This window comes from Mirounga angustirostris, unplaced genomic scaffold (genome assembly GCF_029215605.1).
Source record: "Mirounga angustirostris isolate CCGP_5_RB_7025 unplaced genomic scaffold, mMirAng1.0.hap1 SCAF_11, whole genome shotgun sequence".
Classification (NCBI taxonomy): Eukaryota; Metazoa; Chordata; class Mammalia; order Carnivora; family Phocidae; genus Mirounga; species Mirounga angustirostris.
Window position 1 is genome coordinate 42,288,925 of NW_026991719.1, and position 18,667 is coordinate 42,307,591.

Below are 18,667 nucleotides of genomic sequence, written 5' to 3' on the forward strand. Positions count from 1 at the left end.
ATCAGTGGGTGCATGGGGATGGGGGTGGGGCAGGAAGAAGGGATTATAAAGGGGCAGAGGAAACTTTTGGGAGTGACAATATGCTCACCATCATGATTGTGATGATGTTTTCATGGGTATATACATGTTATTTTAGAAATAATACAACCCCTCTTCTGCCTTCCTGGGCCACCACCATCTCTTTCTGTGTGCATGTCTCTTTGTGATATTTCTGACAGAGCATAAAAAGTCATCTCTTAGGCCCCAAATATGAAAAGTTATTTTATTTTATTCATTTCTGTTGATATTCTGAATCTTCATATTAGTGCTTTCTGAAAACAACCTATAAATAGGATATGGCAAAGACAAAGGGGGTGTTGTATCCTTCAATTTCATATTCTTCAAGCAGTTTTTAAAAGAGAATAGGCTTGGGGTGCCTGGGTGGCTCAGTGGCTTAAGTGTCTGCCTTCAGCTCAGGTCATGATCCCAGGGTCCTGGGATGGAGCCCCGCATCGAGTCTCTGCTCAGTGGAGAGCCTGCTTCTCCCTCTCCCTCTGCCCCTCCCCCCAGCTTGTGCGCACACGCTCTCTCTCAAATATATAAAATCTTAAAAAAAAAAAAAAAGTACTGCCTTCTGTCCGCCCCGGATCCCTTTGACCCTGCTGTTCTTTTTTCCACCATGGCTCCTCTCGCCTTCTAGCATACTAAATCATTTACCTCTTATACTTACTGCTTATTGTCTCTCAGCCCCACTGGGACATCAGCTCCACAAGGGCAATGATCTTCATCTGTTTTGTTCATGGCTGTATCCCCAGTATTTAGAATCACGTCTGGCATATAGTAGGGACTCATTTGTTGAATGATTTACTCTCTTCTGTATCCCTAGCATGCGGAATGGTGCCTGGAATACAGTGGAGGCTCAAGAGACGCCTGTTGAATGGATTGGGGCAATAGTGGCACTTGGTGAGGACCCACAGCCCCTTGTGCAGCTTTCCAAGGACCCTTATTGGGTCCTTCATCGTTCTGCGTGGTGCCAGAACATGGAGGTTAAGAGGCCCCAACCTGGGAGCGGAGGAGAGGAGCCCCTGGCTGAGGAAGGAATATCAGAGGAGAATCTAACTGCACGTTATCTGCCACCAAGCTCAGCCCCAGGCCACAGTCCTAAGGGCCCAAATAATTGGCTCCTCTCTGAAAGGCAAAGAATCTGCTTCTTGAGTCTGCTGCCACGAATTCACGACTGTGTCTGGACAGCGTCTAACAGAGGCAGCAACCTGCCAGGGAGACTTCTGGAGACTCAGCAGGGGAGGCAGATGCTTTCTCACCCACATCTTGTTCATTCCCCGTGACGTGGAGGAAGCCAGCCTGAACAAATTGTACGTGTCACGGTCCCTGGCTTGCGGGTGGCGGGAAGAGAATTCACAGGCTCGCAGCTGTTGCTGCAACTGCGGCCAAAGGGGCAACCTTGGCAGCCGGCAAGCAGCAGGCAGAGCGCCGAGACCGAATTTTCCTTGCGCGCAATGAACAAGGGACAGACTGGGAAAGCCTCCTGATACTGTCCACACTTCCTGGGACGTAAGGAGCCTGTCCTGGAACTGAGGGATCAGGAGGGATCCACTCAGGGAAGCACAAAAAGCCGCGATGGTCTGTTGGGAGACCAGGTGCTCTGCTAGGGCTATGCGTTCTGGACACGGGGGTGTATTCAAGAACTGCAGGCCCCGTTTCTGAAGACAGGCTCAGGAGAAGACAGTCAACTCCAGGAAACTGAAATCTGATGAAAGATCTATCTTCAGTATCATGGCGCAGGGAGGAGAGGGATTGTCTGAAACTGCCAGGTTATGCCACACTGCAGGGCAGAGACAGGGGACCGGTGCAGGAAACTTTAAGCTCTTCTCGAGGGTGTTACCAAGATGAATTTACTACGATTTGGAGAAAGGAGGAGGCCTTCTTGACTGAATGTAGCACATACAACATGGGAACTAGACTACTGGACATGCTAGATTGGGAACCTTGAGAAGGCGTGACATTCCTTCCCCACAACATGAAAAATATAACCCAGCCGGGGAGTCAGGGGGCAGTGTGGACAATCAGCACTACAACTCAGGAACTGGAGCAACTGGGGGTGGGGGTTTGTCCTCTGCTGTCTGCCTTAACCACCCTGCTAGGCCAATCTTGAAAACAGATGAGTTCTGGAATTAATTAGGGATGACAAACCAGGAAATCCATAAAATTGGTCTTTGTGAGTGTACTGCACAATGGGGTATGAGACTGGAAGGTTTTCTGATCATCCCTTACCTTACTCGGCATATGGCCACTGAATTGGCCAACTCACTGTTTTTCTGTATTGGCTCAATTTTGGCTCAAAACAGCAGTCTGCCTCTGCTTGGCAGGGACAGCCGCTTAGCTTTATTATTCTGCTCTAGGGGATGTTTGCCAAAGAGGAGGGGGATGGGCAAAATAGGTGAAGGGGATTAAGAGGTACAAACTCCCAGTTACCAAATAAATAAATGAACAAACAAACAAACAAATAAGTAAGTAAGAAAGTAAGTAAGTCAGGGAGATGTGGTACACCATAGAGAAGGGAGTCAGTAACATCGTAATAACATTGGTGAGTACACTTCGCATGGTGGGCATGGCGTCACGTACAGAATTGTCAAATCACTATACTGTACACCTGAAACTAAGATAACATTGTATGTCAATTATACTTCAACAATTAAAAACAATTTTTTAAAGATTTAATCAGAAAAAAAGAGTTGTAAGAATTTCAATGCGATAATTCAGTTATTTAAAAAAAAATTCTCCAGTGCTGTGCCATGTTCTGACAGGTCATGAATTTATACTGGGGGGTATAGATCTAGCTCATACACCATTTATTACATCAACAACTTAGTGACTGGGGATAATTTAGAAGCAATTGTGCCTAAAGCTCTGGCTTCCCTTGCTGCTTTTCTATCTCAGCCCATTAAATAGGAAAAAGTTTAAGGACTGACAATAACCTTTCTGAGAGTCCAGTTACCTGGAGGAATCAGAGAAATTCTACCCGGGACACACAAAACTTTTTTACCGTCAAGCCAAAGTTTGGAGCCTAAAATGGGGGCCCCCAAATTAACTGGCCGCTCTGGGAGGTAGCACAAACATAGCCTATTTGTGGGTAGAAGCCTCCCTTTCCTCTGGACTCTCGTCACTGGCGCGAGGTATCTGATCTGGGCCAAAAGTAAAAGCAGAGCCACTCACTCACTCAGAAAGTTGTGCAGAGAGGCGGCATTCCAGGCTCCGTAGTATCTGCTCAAGGGACACACTTCATGGCTTCGGTGTTCCAAGAATGAGCTTGTGAGCAGGTGGATCCTTTGACTTGTCTGTCAGCCCCTACAGGGCTGTGGGGCTGAAGCCCGGAATGGCTCCCACCTCAGTCAGCCCAGCTCCCACTTCCACTCAGCTCAGCACACATTTATGATCTCATCATTCTACTAAGTTTGGGAAATGATTTTTATTACACACTAACTTCTGGAAAATACTCAGTTCGTTTCGAGCCTCCCTTCTGGTCCGTCTATCTCGTGCCCTGTCCCTGTCCTTGTCCTGGAGCTGCAGTGCAAGCAGACGGCGGAATGGTGACCTCCCCACCTCTGCGAAGACAGGCTTTTCACACTGTACAGAGCCGGCAGCAGGCCGGGGATGGTGGGGTGGGGGTGGGAGTGGGGCCGCAGGTCAGTCTTCATCAGAGTCCCTGGGGCCCACATACTGGCAGACAGCATCATAGTGAAGCTCCACCAGCTGATTCTCTCTTCGCAGCTGCACCAGAGCCCGGCTCCGTTCTGTGTCCCGGCCCAGCAGGTGGCCCACCTGGAGTAGTGGCGGGTAGAGTCAGCAAGGCCAACCCGGACGCTGGGACAGCCCCTGCATGGCCCCTGCCCACCCACACCCAGGTCTGAGACTCACCCTTCCAGCCTGTGGCCCCAGCACCACCATCACCCGGTTGCCCTCGACCTTGGGGACCAGGGTCTCCAGCATGCCTTCCTTTATGCCTGCAGATGAGGAAAGGGGAGTGAGTGAGGCCCTCGGCCAGGGCCAGCCCACCCAGGGTCCTGTCAGAAGGCCTTTCCTGTATTGCCCAGAGCCACCCTGCACCCTGTTGACAGGTAGGGGTCCCAGCACCCCATTTCACAGGCAAGGACACCTAAGGAGCAGTTCCTAGAAATAACGATAAGAAAGGGAGCACTTATGCACAAAGATGGTGGGTGATGGCAACTGATCCCGTTTACTATGGGCGTGTCACCTGCCTGCCCTGCATGGGGAGTTCCGTACACATCCGTACGAGGCCCAGTCCTCAGAGGGAGAAAGAGCTCATTTTTATGCCAGTACTCGCTCACGGGGAAAGAGGGGCTGAGATAATCACCATCACAGAAGCGCCTCAGGTTCTGACAAGGAAGATTCTGGGCCTTGCAAAATACCTGAACTCTGCCCAACCTCCCAGCCTTTGCCCATGCCAGCCTCTTGGTCGAAGACAGCCTTCCCACTCGGCCTCCGGGATGGTGACGACCCAGTGGTCATCCCTCACACTCACCTTCCAGGATCCGGCCTTCGTCTGTCCTACACACACAGGTATCTGGGCTGAGGACATCTTCAATCGTCATCTGGGTAGAGGGCCAGGGGGTGTGAGAACGTTAGAGTTACGGGGGCCTAGTCCCTGGGGGCGGAGGGGGCACCAGGTTGCAGGGTTCCCACCTTGGTGTTGTAATACTGGCCGCCCTTGTGCTGCCTGTCCACAAAGCGCACGCGCAGGTCCCTGTGCAACCAGTGCTGGCTCCGGGGGCCGGCCTTCTCACTCTTGGCTGCAGGCTCCTCCTGTCTGTGGAAAGGGGCCAATGCGAGGCTTAGCTGCTCAGACGCACGTTCCGGTCCCCCCACCTCTGCGGCTGTGACACGCACCCAGAATGCCGTCCCCAGTTCCTTCTATGTGCCTGCCTTGCCCCGGAAGCCTTCTCTGACTGCTAGAACGCTTCCACAGCCTTGCCTTCTCCCCCTATCCCAGATGCCCAGGGTCCCACCGGTCAGGAAGGTGTTTCCGCTTCCTCTCTGAGTCCTCCCACCGGCCGGAAAGGTCCTGATCCGGGAGGGCCTTCCATGACGAGGCTGTTCCGTTCTGTTGCCCTGGGGAAGTTTTGCTCATCTGGCCTGTGCAAGAGTGTGTGGAGAACCAGGAAGGAGCCTCAGTGTGCCATTCTCTGACCTGGCAGGCTACACCTCGGCCTCGGGCCACCTCCCACCTGCCTCAGTGTCCCCTCCCACCATCACAACTTTGCTGGTGCCATTAGAATGCTCTCCCCTTCCCCTCAACTGCTGGGGCTTCCTTCAGGATGCCTTCCTTAGCCACTCCAGCATGTGCTGATGGTACTGATCTGAGGCAACCACCTAGTGTGGGCTAGGGAAATCCGAGAGCTCTGTCAGCACCAATCTCCCATCTGCCAAACTGCCCCCATCCTGCTGCCATGCCTGGATTGCCTTCCTCCTTGGTCATGGCCTAGTCCCAGGTGCCCTCACATTCTAGAAGAAGAGAGGCTCATCACCTTGAACAGACAGACCTCCTGAGGATAGGCATAGGTTTCTATACCTGTTTTTTCTCTCTCAGAAAGAGGCTAAAGCCCCAGGGTAACTAGATCAATTTTTCTTCAGACTGAAAAAACCATTTATCTTCGCTCTCACCCCCTGACCTCTGACCAGATGACACACCTGCCAGGCAGACCGCGGCCCTTCCCCTCTGTGGATCCGACACCCGCCCCCCCCAGCCTCGCCGCCCCCCCCGCCCCTGCCCGAGACAGGCTCTAGTGCCCCGCCTGGAATGCTTCTCCAACTCTCCCAGCAAGGTGGGAGGCTCACTCACTGAGATCCAAGCAGTTCTTGTCAAACTCCTGCTGGGAAACAGGCCGCAGGCAGTACTCACTAACAGTCACCATGCGGTTCCCCACGGCCAGGCGAACCACGGCCCGAACATTGTCAGGATCGAGGCCTTCTACCTGAAGTGTTGGGGGGAAGAAGTTAGGCAGGGGTTGAGAGGACTAAACCCACATTCCTAGGACCAAGCTATCCACTCTTACCTCCAATAGGCCTGACCCCTGTGTCTCCCCCACCAGACTGGCCCAAGGTCTGGGACTGGGCCTGGTCCATGTGTCTCCCCTACCAGACTGTGTGCCTTGGATATATTTTAAAGAATTTAAGTCTCAGGAACATGTGGCATATGGCATTCTCTCTCTCTCAGTTGGAAACTGAGGCCCAGAAAGGCCCAGCAAGTGGTTCTGAGTTACCGAGTGAGGCAGCAAGCCAGGCAGGCCTGAAAGACAAGGACTCCCATCCAGGCTTTCCATCAATTCCTCCTCCCTCTGACCCCTCACATCAATCTTCTCTGCTGCCGGTCTTGGGCTCTAGGCCTAGGGTGGTTCCTTACCTTCCCGTAGAGGCCTCGGTGAGGGCCGGAAAGAACCACCACAGCCCCTCCAGGCACCAGTCCTCGAGGCTGGTCTTCCTTATCCTTCTCTTGCTCCTCATCTGGCTTTGGTTGGTGGTGGGGGCCAGTGGAGACCAGGGCCTGGACCTCATTCAGGTTGGCGCCCAGCCCTAGCCCCTTTGGCCTCAGTAAGTTGACACGGGGCTTCACCACTCTGCAGGGAGCACAGTATAGGAGCTTGTTGGGCCAGGGATACGGGGAGGGTGTGTGTGTGTGTGTGTGTGTGTGTGCAAGTCTTCAGTGTCCCCACTACCACCACCCAAATCCCACCCTGTCAACATGTCAAGAATATCCTTCCTGATCTCACATTAGGACTGTTTTTGATCTATAGAAATAGCAATTTCATTTGGTCCAACCTAATAACACACTGGATATACCATCTTTTACATATTATCTACAGTGGCATCTAAAGCAGATCCCTATAATCAAATACCCTAATATTTCTACAGGGGAAATCGTACAAATATTCACGCCAAGCAGGAGAAATCAACTATAATATGCTCTCCATCAATTCAGGTCATGTTTGGCTACTAAGTGGTTTATGAAAAAAATGGTTTTCAGAATTCTTGGGAGTTGAAAACGGAGAAGGGATCCTAAGTCTGAGTGATAACAGCAAATGTCTCGTCTATGTTTATTTGGGGCCAGGGCCTGCTGTAAGTGCTTTATGTGCATAATTTCATGTAATTCTGCAACAGACCTGGGAAATCAGTATTATCACTATCCCCATTTTGCAGATGAGGAAGGTGATGCTCAGAAAGGTAACCTATACATAAACGGGTTCCCGTTACAGAGTTTCAAAGGGCAAACAGGAAACTGAAACAGTAGTGGAAAGGCTTACTGAATTACTTAGGGTGGTGACATGCCTTCTCCCTGCCTGGATGGTTCTGGACAGGCGGTAACTCATGGGGGTCTTGTTCACTGCCCTGTCTGCTGCCCCCTGCCCCTACCCTAGAACTCACTGATTGAAGGTGCGGCCAATGCCCTCGCCAGGTTTCCAGCCCATGCCTCGTAACATGGCCAGCCCATAGGCCTCTACGGGGACTGCCTCGTAATCAGCTTCCTCCGGCACCTACAGGTTCAGCAGAGAAAGGATGGTCAGGCTGGGCCCATGGTGGGCCCTCAGAAGCACGTTTACTAACCCAGCGGATGACCCTCAGTGCTTCTTTTCCAGTAAGCTCAAGGTCAGTTTTGATTTCCTCTTGCTGTCCCTCACTTTAGTCCTCCACATTGTCCTTCAACAAATAATTATAAAGCACCTATTCTGTGCCAGGTACTGACCTAGCTGATGAGGGTAAAGCAGTGACCAAAACAGACAAAACCCCCCGATCCTGCCCTGTGGGGCTGACATTCTAGTTGTAGAGACACAGAATAAAAAAAATACATAAAACAGGGTATGTCAGGTAGTGGTAAGTTATATGAAGAAAAATAAAGCAGATTGAGGGGATGCAGAGGGATGGAGAAGGGAATATCACTGAGTTGGTATCTGAGCAGAGACCAGAAAGAGATGACAGAGGGAGCCATAAGGATGTGAGAAGGACGGGTAGTCCAAGCAGAGAGAACAGTATGAGCAAAGGCCCTGAGGCAGGACAAGTTTGGTATGTGGGAAGAGCATCATGAAAGTCAACCTGACTGAAAAAGAGATGTGGAGGCAGAGAGGGGCGGTGAGAGATTAATCAGGAGGTCTGGGCTGGAGCTGCAGGAGGGCGGCCACCAAAAGGGGGCCCATGAGGAAGTTACTGCAACAGTCCAGATGAGAGATGCTGGTGGCTCAGACCAGAGTGGTAGGTAGATGCTGGTGAAAAGTGGTCAGATTCTGGATGTATTCTGCAAAGGGAGATGACAGGATTTTGCTGAAAGCCTGCATAAGGTGTATGAAACAAAGAGGGGAGTCAAGAGTGACTCTAAGGTTTTTAGGCTGAGTGAGAGGAAGGATGGATGCAACTGTGACCCACTGAGATGCTGAAGGCTGGGGAAGGAGAGGAAATGAGAGAAATGAGGCCAAAGTGGGAACAGGATGGAAAGTGAAGTGAAGGTCTTTTTTTAAGATGAAAGAAACCAGAAGACAGCTGAAGGCCAATGAGAACAGTTCAGTCGAAAGAGAAGACGGTCTTGGGGCGGTAGGAGAACTAGGCCCCAAAGAAGCATTGCTAAAAAAATTGTGACTTAAGCGGTGAAAAGTGGGGTCCGTGGGTATGAAAGACAGACTTGGTTGCTTCTGTAGACACACCCCTCACTTCCCCTGTTATTTATCATTTCCCATCCTCACTCCCTTGATTCCTTTTTATCCCCCCCTCAATTCTTTATATTCACTTTAGACACACTGCAGGTTGCTTCACTGATGGACCCACACCACACTGACTCCCTGCCACCGTGCCACTGCTCCGGTTGTTGCTGCCATTAGTCCTCACCCTGATCTTCCCTCACTCACTAAACCCGACCTGTCCTTCCAGGCCTCACTCCTACCACTCTGGTCTGAGTGGCCATCATTTCCAGCCTGTGCTACTGGTCTCCTTGCTTCCGCCTTTGCTGACTACTCTGTTCTGCTTACAGTAGCCAGAGAGATCCTGTCAAATCTTAAGGCTTGACCCCTCTCCGCTCAGAACCCTCTCATGGCTCTCATCTGGTCCACAAGGCCCTGCTTAGTTTAGCCCCTGCCACTTCTGACTTCGTCTCCCCCTCCTCCTCTTCACTCATTCCACTCTAGTTACACTGGTCTCCTTGGTGTTCCTTAAACATTCCAGGCTGAGTCTACCCTCAGGATCTTTGCATTTCCTGTTCCCTTAGCTCCTCATCTTACTCAGATAATCCCAGAATGCAAGTGTTTTCCACACCTCAGTATCTGGATTCATTCGTTAATGCTTCCAAAAAAGGACAGAGGGAGAAAGGGATAGGCAGCAGGCCTCTAATACACACACAGATTTTCCCTGCTGTGTGCAGAGAGGCAAGCCTGGCAGACAGGGCAAAGGGAGGCTGGGGTAGGAGGAGTTAGGGGCCAGCTCACTGTCTCAGCCCGGGGTTCGCTGTCTGCCCCTTCCCCGTTAGGGATGCATCCTTTCTGGATCATGGGGATAGCAAGCGTGGGGTCGACACCCGAATTCTCTCTCTCCTCCAGGGACTTCTTGGAGTCTAAGGAAGAATGGGAGGGAGCAATGAGGTCCCACCCTATCCTTCCATTTTCCTCCCCCTCTTCCTTCACTGGGGCAAGGCAAAGAGGGGATCACTCACCCTCAATGAGCTCCTTCACAGCCTGGGACAGCACCCCATCCACCAAGGCCTCAGTATTTGTGGATGGCCCAGGGGCCTGGGTCGGTGGCTGCCTGCGATGGCCATTCTTGATCAAAGGGATGACGAGTTCCTTGGGGGTTTCTGAGGGCTTCACACTGATATGGACACAGCGGCATGAAGTTGGGAGAGGAGCATGGTCAGTGGGTTCTGAGCCACACTCCTCCCTTCAGAGAAAACGAAAGGGCCAAACTCACCCCCCACCCCAGATGGACCACACTGTCTGCTCTCCTGTCAGGTCTCTAATGGTGCTTTGTTTGTTTGTTTGTTTTTAAAGATTTTATTTATTTATTTGAGAGAGAGACAGCGAGAGAGGGAACACAAGTAGGAGGAGTGGGAGAGGGAGAAGCAGGCTTCCCGCCGAGCAGGGAGCCGGATGTGGAGCTCAATCCCGGGACCCCGGAACCATGACCTGAGCAGAAAGCAGACGTCTAACCAACTGAGCCACCCAGGCGCCCCTAATGGTGCTTTCTTTGGATTCTCTCCCTCACCCCCAACTCTTAAATGTCAGTGCCTTTGAGGAATCAACCTTCAGTCCTGGACCCTCTGCTCATCCCAAGACCCACATCCATGGCCTTCACAATGACTCACAAATCACCATCTTCAGCCCAGACTCTCCCCAGATCCAGGGTTCACATCAATCTCCTGGATGGTTGATTTTCTTCTGGAAGCCTCTCCCTCTGACTCTCCTTTCTGAACTAAGCTGATGATGGTCTCCCCCAACCCGAATCTGCCACTCCACCCCGTTCCCCATACTAGTGAAGCTCCACCGCTTCAGCTGAGACACTAGGGGTCCTGTCATTCTTCACTCCTTCCCTTCTCTCAGAACGCACACACCTCAGGGTCCTCAAGTCCTAAAGACGCACCCTCTCAGGAATACATCCTCTTTTCTCAAACGCCACGGCTGTCAGGCCCAATTTCCCCACCTCTCCTGTTCCACACTCCCGCCTTCTCGCCTCCACGAGTTTTCCCAGGCTGTGCTTCAGGCGTTCCAGACCACCGCCACCAAGACAATCAACTCAGATTCCACCCTCCCGCTTGCACCCACCGAACCAAATTCCAAGGGATGAAAGACCCGGCGCTTCACCTTTGCAGCTCCCTCCCTTCCACGGTCTTTAAGAAATCCTTCTCCTCTGGAGCCGCACCCGCGTCGTCCGCGAGCCGTCTCCGGGCAGATGTGCGACTGAAGCTGAACGAAATTGGGGCAGCGGAGGCTCCTGCCGGCCGCAAAGAACCCTCTTCAGCATCCGCCATCTTGCCCCTCTTTCCCAGGCGAGTGCGCTGCTTGCTGGGAAGTTTAGTTTGGGTTCAGTTTGAGCGGGGCCAGACAACGAGCGCTAGAACTACCTTTCCCATAGAACACTGCGGCATCGGCGGGCGAAGGTGAAAAAAAGGGGCCTTAGGAAGTAATTGTCGCTCTTTTCACTTCACAGGAGTGCGTTGCGCCAAGCATAAAGGGAAATGTAGTTCTTGGGTGAGGTAGGTGTGGCAGAGGTGGATTCGTTCTTCCTTCCTATAGGAGGTCAACAAGTATTTATTAATTACCTACTGTGTGCACGTTACTGTGCCCTACTGGTATGGGAAATGTAGATAAAATACACCATTAAGAAAAAAATCTGTGAGTGCCAGTTGTGTACAATAACAAATAGACATTTAAATGGTGCCTACCGGGCGCCTGGGTGGCTCAGTTGGTTAAGCGACTGCCTTCGGCTCAGGTCATGATCCTGGAGTCCCGGGATCGAGTCCCGCATCGGGCTCCTTGCTCAGCGAGGAGTCTGCTTCTTCCTCTGACCCTCCCCACCTCATGCTTTCTCTCTCTCTCAAATAAATAAATAAAATCTTAAAAAAAAAATTAATAAAAAAAATAAATGGTGCCTACCGATGCCAGATTTAATACACAACAAGCTCTGGATTCAAATATTATTAAAATAGACATCCTCCTTTCTAGAGGCTGATAGTCCAGTGGGGAACAATAACACTTAAACAGGTATTTTATATATATATATATATATATATATATACACAGTTGACCCTTGAACAATGCAGGGGTTGGGGGGCCAATCCCCTGCCCCCACAGTTGAAAATTTGCGTGTAACTTTTGACTCCCCCAAAACTTAACTACTAACACCCTACCATTGACCGGAAACTTTAATGATAACATAAACAGTAGATTAACACATGTTTTGTTTCTTACATGTAGTATTATTTTTGTTTTGGGAGGTTTTTTGTTGTTGTTTTGGTTTGTGTTTTTTTTTAAGATTTTTTAAATTTATTCATTTGAGACACAGAGATACAGAGAGAGAGAGAGAGAGAGCATGAGCAGGTGGAGAGGCAGAGGGAGAGGGAGAAGCAGGCTCCCCGCTGAGCCAGGAGCCCAATGTGGGGCTTGATTCCAGGACCCTGGAATCATGACCTGAGCCGAAGGCAGACGCCCAACCATCTGAGCCACCCAGGCGCCCCTGTTGTTTTGTTTTTAAGTAGGCTCCACACCCAGCGTGCAGCCCAGTGTAGGGCCTGAACTCACAACCCTGAGATCAAGACATGAGCTGAGGGCGCCTGGGTGCTCAGCTCATTGAGCGTCTGCCTTCAGCTCAGGCCATGATCCCAGGGTCCTGGGATCAAGTCCCACATTGGGCTCCCTGCTCAACGGGGAGTCTGCTTCTCCCTCTCCCTCGCCCCCCATACCTGTCATGTTCTCTCTCTCTCTCAAATAAATAAATAAAATAAAATTACGAGGAAGAGAAAATACATTTATAGTACTATACTGTATTTATTGGGAAAAATCCTGGTATAAATGGACCCATGCAGTTCAAACCCATGTTGTTCAAGGGTAAACTGTAGTTCCTACTGTTACCCAAAACTGGGTTCGCCTCTTGATGGATATGGAGCCAAAAGACACATCCAAGCAAAGAATAGGAAAAGATAAGGTTTTACTTGCCACGAGTGAAGGAGACTACTGGAGATATTTCCCAAAGCAGTGTCTCCTTCAACAACAAAAAGTGGGTGAGTTTTAAACTAAAGGTGCATATATATTCATGGAAGGGCTTGCAAAGTAGGGAATTCAGCATGGAATTGGGGCAAAAGTCATCTTAAGGGGACTGAACCCAGGTCTTAAGTTAATTGAAGACACGAGAGCTGGCAAGGGTCAGCATCATCAATTCTCTGGCTCCAAATGGTCCAGTATTTGAGTGCTCAAAGGGGCTTAAATCCTGCAAAGATGACTCAAGTGTCAATCTTTACTTTTGAATCAGCACTGGGAGTTTTACCATGATTTATTGTCCCTGATATACTTAGGCTATCTCCTGGCCTGATAATGTCTGTTTGTTCTCACATTCTTTTGTTTCCTTCAAATCATTATATACTGAGGTCTATTCTGCAATTTCAACGCATCTCAGGAAGTTCTGCAAGAAATGTGCTTTCGGTAAGTAGTGCTGGTCAGGCATAGATTACAAGATGATCAGGGGCCTAAAGTGACTTTTCTCATGTCATGAAAGCTATGCCTCATCTTTCTTTTTCCAGGGATCCCTAACTATTTCTGCTTATACTACCAGCATTAAATATGCTGGTGTGAGAGCGAGGTTCTAAGGCTTTGAAAGATTAATGGGACAGATTCCTCTTGTGTAGGACCATAAAGAGATAGGGAAAATGAAGGGGCCCCATGAAGGGCTACTTTTTTGCCCATTTTCCTGCTTCTATTCTTGCTAGGACCAGCACACTTGCCTTACATATTCCTTGTAATACAAATAATGTATGTTCTCTTTGTAAGGATCAAGGAGTTAATGATTTCTTTGGAGTCTTCCAGCACAATAGATAACTTTTTATTTTGTAAAAGATTTTATTTATTTATTTGACAGAGAGAGACACAGTGAGAGAGGAAACACAAGCAGGGAGAATGGAAGAGGGAGAAGCAGGCTTCCCGCTGAGCAGGGAGCCCGACGCGGGACTCGATCCCAGGACCCTGGGATCATGACCTGAGCCGAAGGCAGACGCTTAACGACTGAGCCACCCAGGTACCCTACAATAGATAACTTCTAAGAAATGACTAGGTGAGGCCATCATGTGTATATTCCAGACCACCAGAGCTAGACATCTTGATGCCAAGACTCCCTAACTCCAAGGAATTAGTGACTTATGGAGGACACCTGGACCTTTTTAGTTCTGACCAGTTTCTGGGTGCCTGAGAGGACACTTATACCAGACCACAATCCTCAATAAAAGCCCCAGACCCAAGCAAAAACAAAACACTTTCCTTTCCTTTCTGAGTCTCCCAGACACTGTATCTGCACTCTCTCTATATCTTCAGTAAACTCTGCTCTTACTTCCTCTTGGCTCACATTTGATTTCTATCCTGTATGAAGCCAAGGACTCTCTTGGCTGGTCCTGCGGGACCCCCTCTGGGTCCTTAGACCCAGCCTGCCTACATCATTAAGAGCTTGTAAATCAGAAGACTGATACTTAAATAGTCACCAGAAAGAATACTAGATATCTGCCAACAATTCATCCCAAGGAAATCATTAAAGATGTGTGAAAGGATTTTTTTTAAGTTTATTTAAGAAATTTCTATACTCGGGGCGCCTGGCTGGCTCAGTTGGTGGAGCACGCGACTCTTAGATCTCAGAGTGGTGAGTTCGAGCCCCATGTTGGGTGTAGAGATTACTTAAAAAAATAAAATCTTTAGGGGTGCCTGAATGGTTCAGTTGGTTGAGCATCTGGCTCTTGATTTTCGCTTGGGTTGTGATCTCAGGGTTGTGAGATCGAGCTCTGCATGGGTTGCACGCTCCAGCACGCAGTCTGCTTGGCATTCTCTCTCTCTCCCTCTCCCTCAGCCCCTCCCCCAGCTTGTGCACTCTCTAAACAAATAAACAGATAAATAAAATCTTTTTAAAAAATAAAAAAATAAAATCTTAAAAAAAAGAGAAATCTCTACACCCAACGTGAAGCTCGAACTCATCACCCTGAGATGAGGAGTCACATGCTCCTCTGACTGAGCCAGCCAGGTGCCCCACAAAAAGATTTTTTTTTAAAGATTTATTTATTTATGCGATGCCTGGGTGGCTCAGTCGGTTAAGTGTCTGCCTTTGGCTCGGGTCATGATCCCAGGGTCCTGGGATTGAGTCTGCTTCTCCCTCTGCCTGCCGCTCCCCCTGCTTGTGCTCTCTCTCTCTCTCTGACAAATAAATAAAATTTTTAAAAAAGATTTATTTGTTTATTTTAGAGAGGCAGGGGAAGGGCAGAGGGAGAGGGAGAGATAGAATCTCAAGCAGACTCCCCAACAATTGGGGAGTCCGACTTTAGGCTCAAGCCCCCGAACCCCAGATCGTGACCTGAACTGAAATCGAGTCAGCTGCTTAACCTACTGAGCCACCCAGGTGCCCCAAAAAAGATTTTTATATGAGATTCATCATAGTATTATTTATTGTAGCAAAACATTGAAGACCACTTAAATAAACAACAGAAGGGGACGGGATAAATGAATTATAGCACATTCCTTGGATGGAACACATATACTAGAAACTTTAAATGTGAAGCTATAAATATACTTAAATGAAAGTGGGACATAGTCAAAATGTTTGGAAAGTAGAATAATATGGTGGGTCAGAGAGCGATCTTGAAAACAGGAAGCACAATAATCAAACTCGTGGCCATGTTTCCAGGCTTAGAGGCCCTGGGCATCCTTAAAGATACACAGCAGATAAAGACTACAAAGCAGCTTTTATAAATGTCAATCTAAATAAAGAGGCAAACTGAGGCAAGCTCAAAAAGATGAGTTTATTTGGGAATATCAGAGAAATTGCCATTCTTACACCCAAACTGTAGCAAGCTACAGATGAGTCCCAAATTCCAATTCCTCTATTTCCAAATAAACTCATCATTGTGAGCTTGCCTCAGTTTACCTCTTTTTTTTTTTATAGATTTTATTTATTTGAGAGAGAGGGAGAACACAGAGGGAGAGGGAGAAGCTGACTCCCGCTGAGCAGTGAGTCCAATGCCGGGCTGGATCCCAGGACTCTGGGATCATGACCCGAGCAGAAGACAGACGCTTAACTGACTGAGCCACCCAGGTGCCCCAAGTTTACCTCTTTATTTAGGTTAATATTCCTTGGAGTCAGAAGTGGGATCCAAAGGAGATGACCCCCGAAGAATGATGATCCAGGGAATCAAGTGACGTACCCACACGGAGCCCCCTGCACTAATCACGTCTGTGAGTCACGGTCTACTTCCCAGTTTGGTGAGTCTCTTTTAGGATTCTGAATTTCCTCCCTTCGGTTCAGCTTTCCAACTTAATTCAGGATCTGTTTAAGACATTTTTTTTTTTTTTTTTGGTCATACTCCTCTTAGTGAGTACTAGTTTGTTTGGTGAGTACTCCTTTGTTTTATTATTGGGAGCACATCAGAATTTTGGTATAATTCCTTTGGAATTCTTGGGAGTGTTAAAAAGAAAGCCATAGGCCCAAAGTGAAGTCTTTTGTCCTCAGGACAGCCAACAAAGAATTCATTGCAAAGCCCCCTTCTTAACTAATCCTAGTCCCGGCTATTCGAATACACCTCCAGACCATCCTATAGTCCTCTAAGAACGCGAAGATCCCGCTCCTCATATTACATCCTTAGGCCCCCACTGCGGGGAGAGGGGGGTGCAAATCCATGATTGGGCTCCTGAACTTTTCAGGCTCCGCCCTCTAACTGGCCTCTAAACTTCAACCCATATCTGACATTTCGATCCCTCCCCCTGGCGTTTGTAGGCTCCACCCCCTAGAGTGGATTTTTTTTTTCCAGGCCCGCCCCTCAGCCAACTGCCCGCCCCCAACACTCTCCAGGCCCCACCTCCTCAGAAATGCCTTGCGAAGCCCCAGTGACAGGGATAACCATCCAGCCCTGCACCCACAACGAGCCATGCAACATTCACCCAACGCAATAACTTTCCCAGGGTCACCTCCTGGAGGAATAGTCTAGGATACCGCCAAGGCTCCGCCCCCTCGAAGCTCCCTCCAAGCCCCGCCCCGCCGCCAGTCACACCCATTAGCCCCACCCAGGGGAGTAACTAACAATCCCGGGTCCGCCACTTCGGAATCCGGCTCCACTCAGACCGCGCCCCGCGGGAGGCCCCGCTCCGCCCCCGACACGCACCCGCGTTGGGGCGCAGGCGCAATGTGGCGCCCGTCCTGCGTACCAGCGCCGCCACGTCGGCCGCAGCTCGGGCCGCCAGGGGGCGCGCGTCCAGCCGCGCCAGGAGCTGCCGGGCTCTGGGGCCCGCCCGCAGCGGAAGGCCCCGGCCTGCGCGGGTGGAAAGAACAGGTCAGCACCCGCCCGAGCCTCGGCGAACCCCCACGCTCCCCGACGTCCGAAACCTAGAATGCCCCTCAAGATCTTCGGAGCCCCCCCGGCCACTCTCTCGATAGTTCCGGAGGTCTCCCACTGCCCCTCCCAACTCCCGCGACCCCCGACCATCGCGGGTATGCCCGTGGACCCCCGCCTGCGCCCACGATATCCCTGGAGAGAGCTATCTGACCGAAGTATTCCTGGACACTTCCCAGCACCCTGGGACTATCTCTGGAGGTCTCCGACTGCCCCTTCATAACCCCAGATTCCAAAGTCTTCCCGCACAGTAGCGAGAGGGACCCCGATTCCCCCAGATGTCCCGACAGAGGACGGTCTGCCCCTGCTGTGGCGCCGGCAACCCCGATTCCCCTTCCAGATATCCTAGGCAACCTTGATGGCCCACGGAGCTCCAGTTGCCCCTCCATTTATACCCAGAGGCCCCCCCGCCTAACCGCCACCCCCCCGCAATTCACTACAGACCCTGAGTGCCCACGGGTGTCCCCAGTGACCCCAAGGCAGAGCCCTGTGGCACATCTCCCCGGAGACTCCTGAGAGCCCCCGGGTCTGGTGCGCAGCCCCGCGGTGCGGGTGCGGGTGCGGGTGCGCGTGCGGGTGCGGGTGCAGGTGCAGGTGCGGGTCGGGGACCTCGAGCCCAACGCCGGCCGCCCGGCGCCCGCCCGCCCGCCCGCCCGCCACTTGGGCGCCAGGGCTGCTTTGTTTACCACCTGTCGGAAGGAAAAGGTGAGGAGCAGACAGACGGGGCGAGGGCTGGCAGGGACGCGCCCAGGCCCCCCCTCCCCCGTACCTCCTCTGCTCCCCCTGGGGTCCGTGGCGCCCCCCGCGCGCGGCTCCATGACCCGAAGTCCGCCGGGTGGACGCAAGGCCGCCGGCGGCGCGTGTGGAGCTCCTGGGCGCGCTCACCTGGCGACCCGCCCGGGCCTGGATGCGGCTGCGGCCGGCCGGTCCCGTGCCCCGAGCCCCGACCCGCGCGCTGACCTACCTGGCCGCCGGCAAGGAGGCCTGGCTGTGGGAGCCAGCGCGAGCGCTTGGCCTCGCTCTGCCTCAGGCGCCGCCTCTGTTAGCCCCGGAGCCTGGACTGGGCTCCTTTTCCACCCAGGAGGGGTGGTTAGTCCACGAGCGAGAAGGGGAAGTCGAGGCCCAGAGAAGTCAAGGGCCCCGCCCGAGCTCTGACAACTAAGAACGGGGGTGCAGAAGTGGAGCCCACGTTTACCAGGGAATTCTGCAGCCTGTAACGGAGCTCTGCTCAGAGTAGGGCGGGCACTCAGTAAACTTGCAGTGAATGTTTTCTACTTGGGAAATGGAAGAGTCTGTCGGGCTGGGCGGCTGCGGGCGGGGTGGGGGGTGCTTGGAGCCTTGGGGGCCATGGGAAGGTTTGGGGCCCTGAGCATGATAGGGCTGGGGGACTCCAAAAGCCGGGAAGGGCAGGTGCCCTGGAGAGTGGAGGGGCGGTAGGGGCCTGCACTTGAGGAGGCTTTCAAGGCCCCTGGGTGGGAGGGGTCGCCAGCCAATGAGAGGGGAGAAATGAGGCCCCTCTTAGGTATTGAAAGTGGGGGGTGGCCTGGAGGCAGA

At 51.4% G+C, this 18,667-nt stretch overlaps 1 protein-coding gene across 3 annotated transcripts; it reads right to left on the reverse strand.

Moving 5' to 3' along the window:
• Positions 1-3,451: 3,451 nt before the first annotated feature.
• On the reverse strand, positions 3,452-18,114 carry GPKOW (G-patch domain and KOW motifs). Of its 3 annotated transcripts, none has more exons than XM_064574043.1 (14): positions 17,999-18,114; positions 16,886-17,032; positions 15,838-16,053; positions 10,848-11,273; positions 9,704-9,858; positions 9,480-9,604; positions 7,438-7,547; positions 6,419-6,632; positions 5,858-5,990; positions 5,025-5,151; positions 4,702-4,825; positions 4,541-4,610; positions 3,916-4,001; positions 3,452-3,819 (listed from the first exon to the last, which is right to left on the reverse strand). In XM_064574043.1, exons 4-14 carry the CDS (start codon positions 11,012-11,014, stop codon positions 3,685-3,687), a joined length of 1,446 nt encoding a protein of 481 aa, XP_064430113.1. In that variant the 5' UTR covers positions 11,015-11,273; positions 15,838-16,053; positions 16,886-17,032; positions 17,999-18,114; the 3' UTR covers positions 3,452-3,684. The 3 variants fall into 3 exon arrangements, with proteins under 3 accessions (XP_064430113.1, XP_064430114.1, XP_064430112.1); XM_064574044.1 differs by having other exon boundaries at positions 18,078-18,093; XM_064574042.1 differs by having other exon boundaries at positions 17,883-18,040.
• Between the last annotated feature and the right edge of the window lie 553 nt (positions 18,115-18,667).

Excerpts from the sequence above, each read along its gene's own strand:
- GPKOW (XM_064574043.1), bottom strand. The coding sequence starts at position 11,014 with ATGGCGGATGCTGAAGAGGGTTCTTTGCGGCCGGCAGGAGCCTCCGCT. Across the intron at positions 9,859-10,847 it reads GAAGGGAGGGAGCTGCAAAG|TGTGAAGCCCTCAGAAACCC; the intron begins GTGAAGCGCCGG and ends TGTCCATATCAG. Across the intron at positions 6,633-7,437 it reads ATTGGCCGCACCTTCAATCA|AGTGGTGAAGCCCCGTGTCA; the intron begins GTGAGTTCTAGG and ends TGCTCCCTGCAG.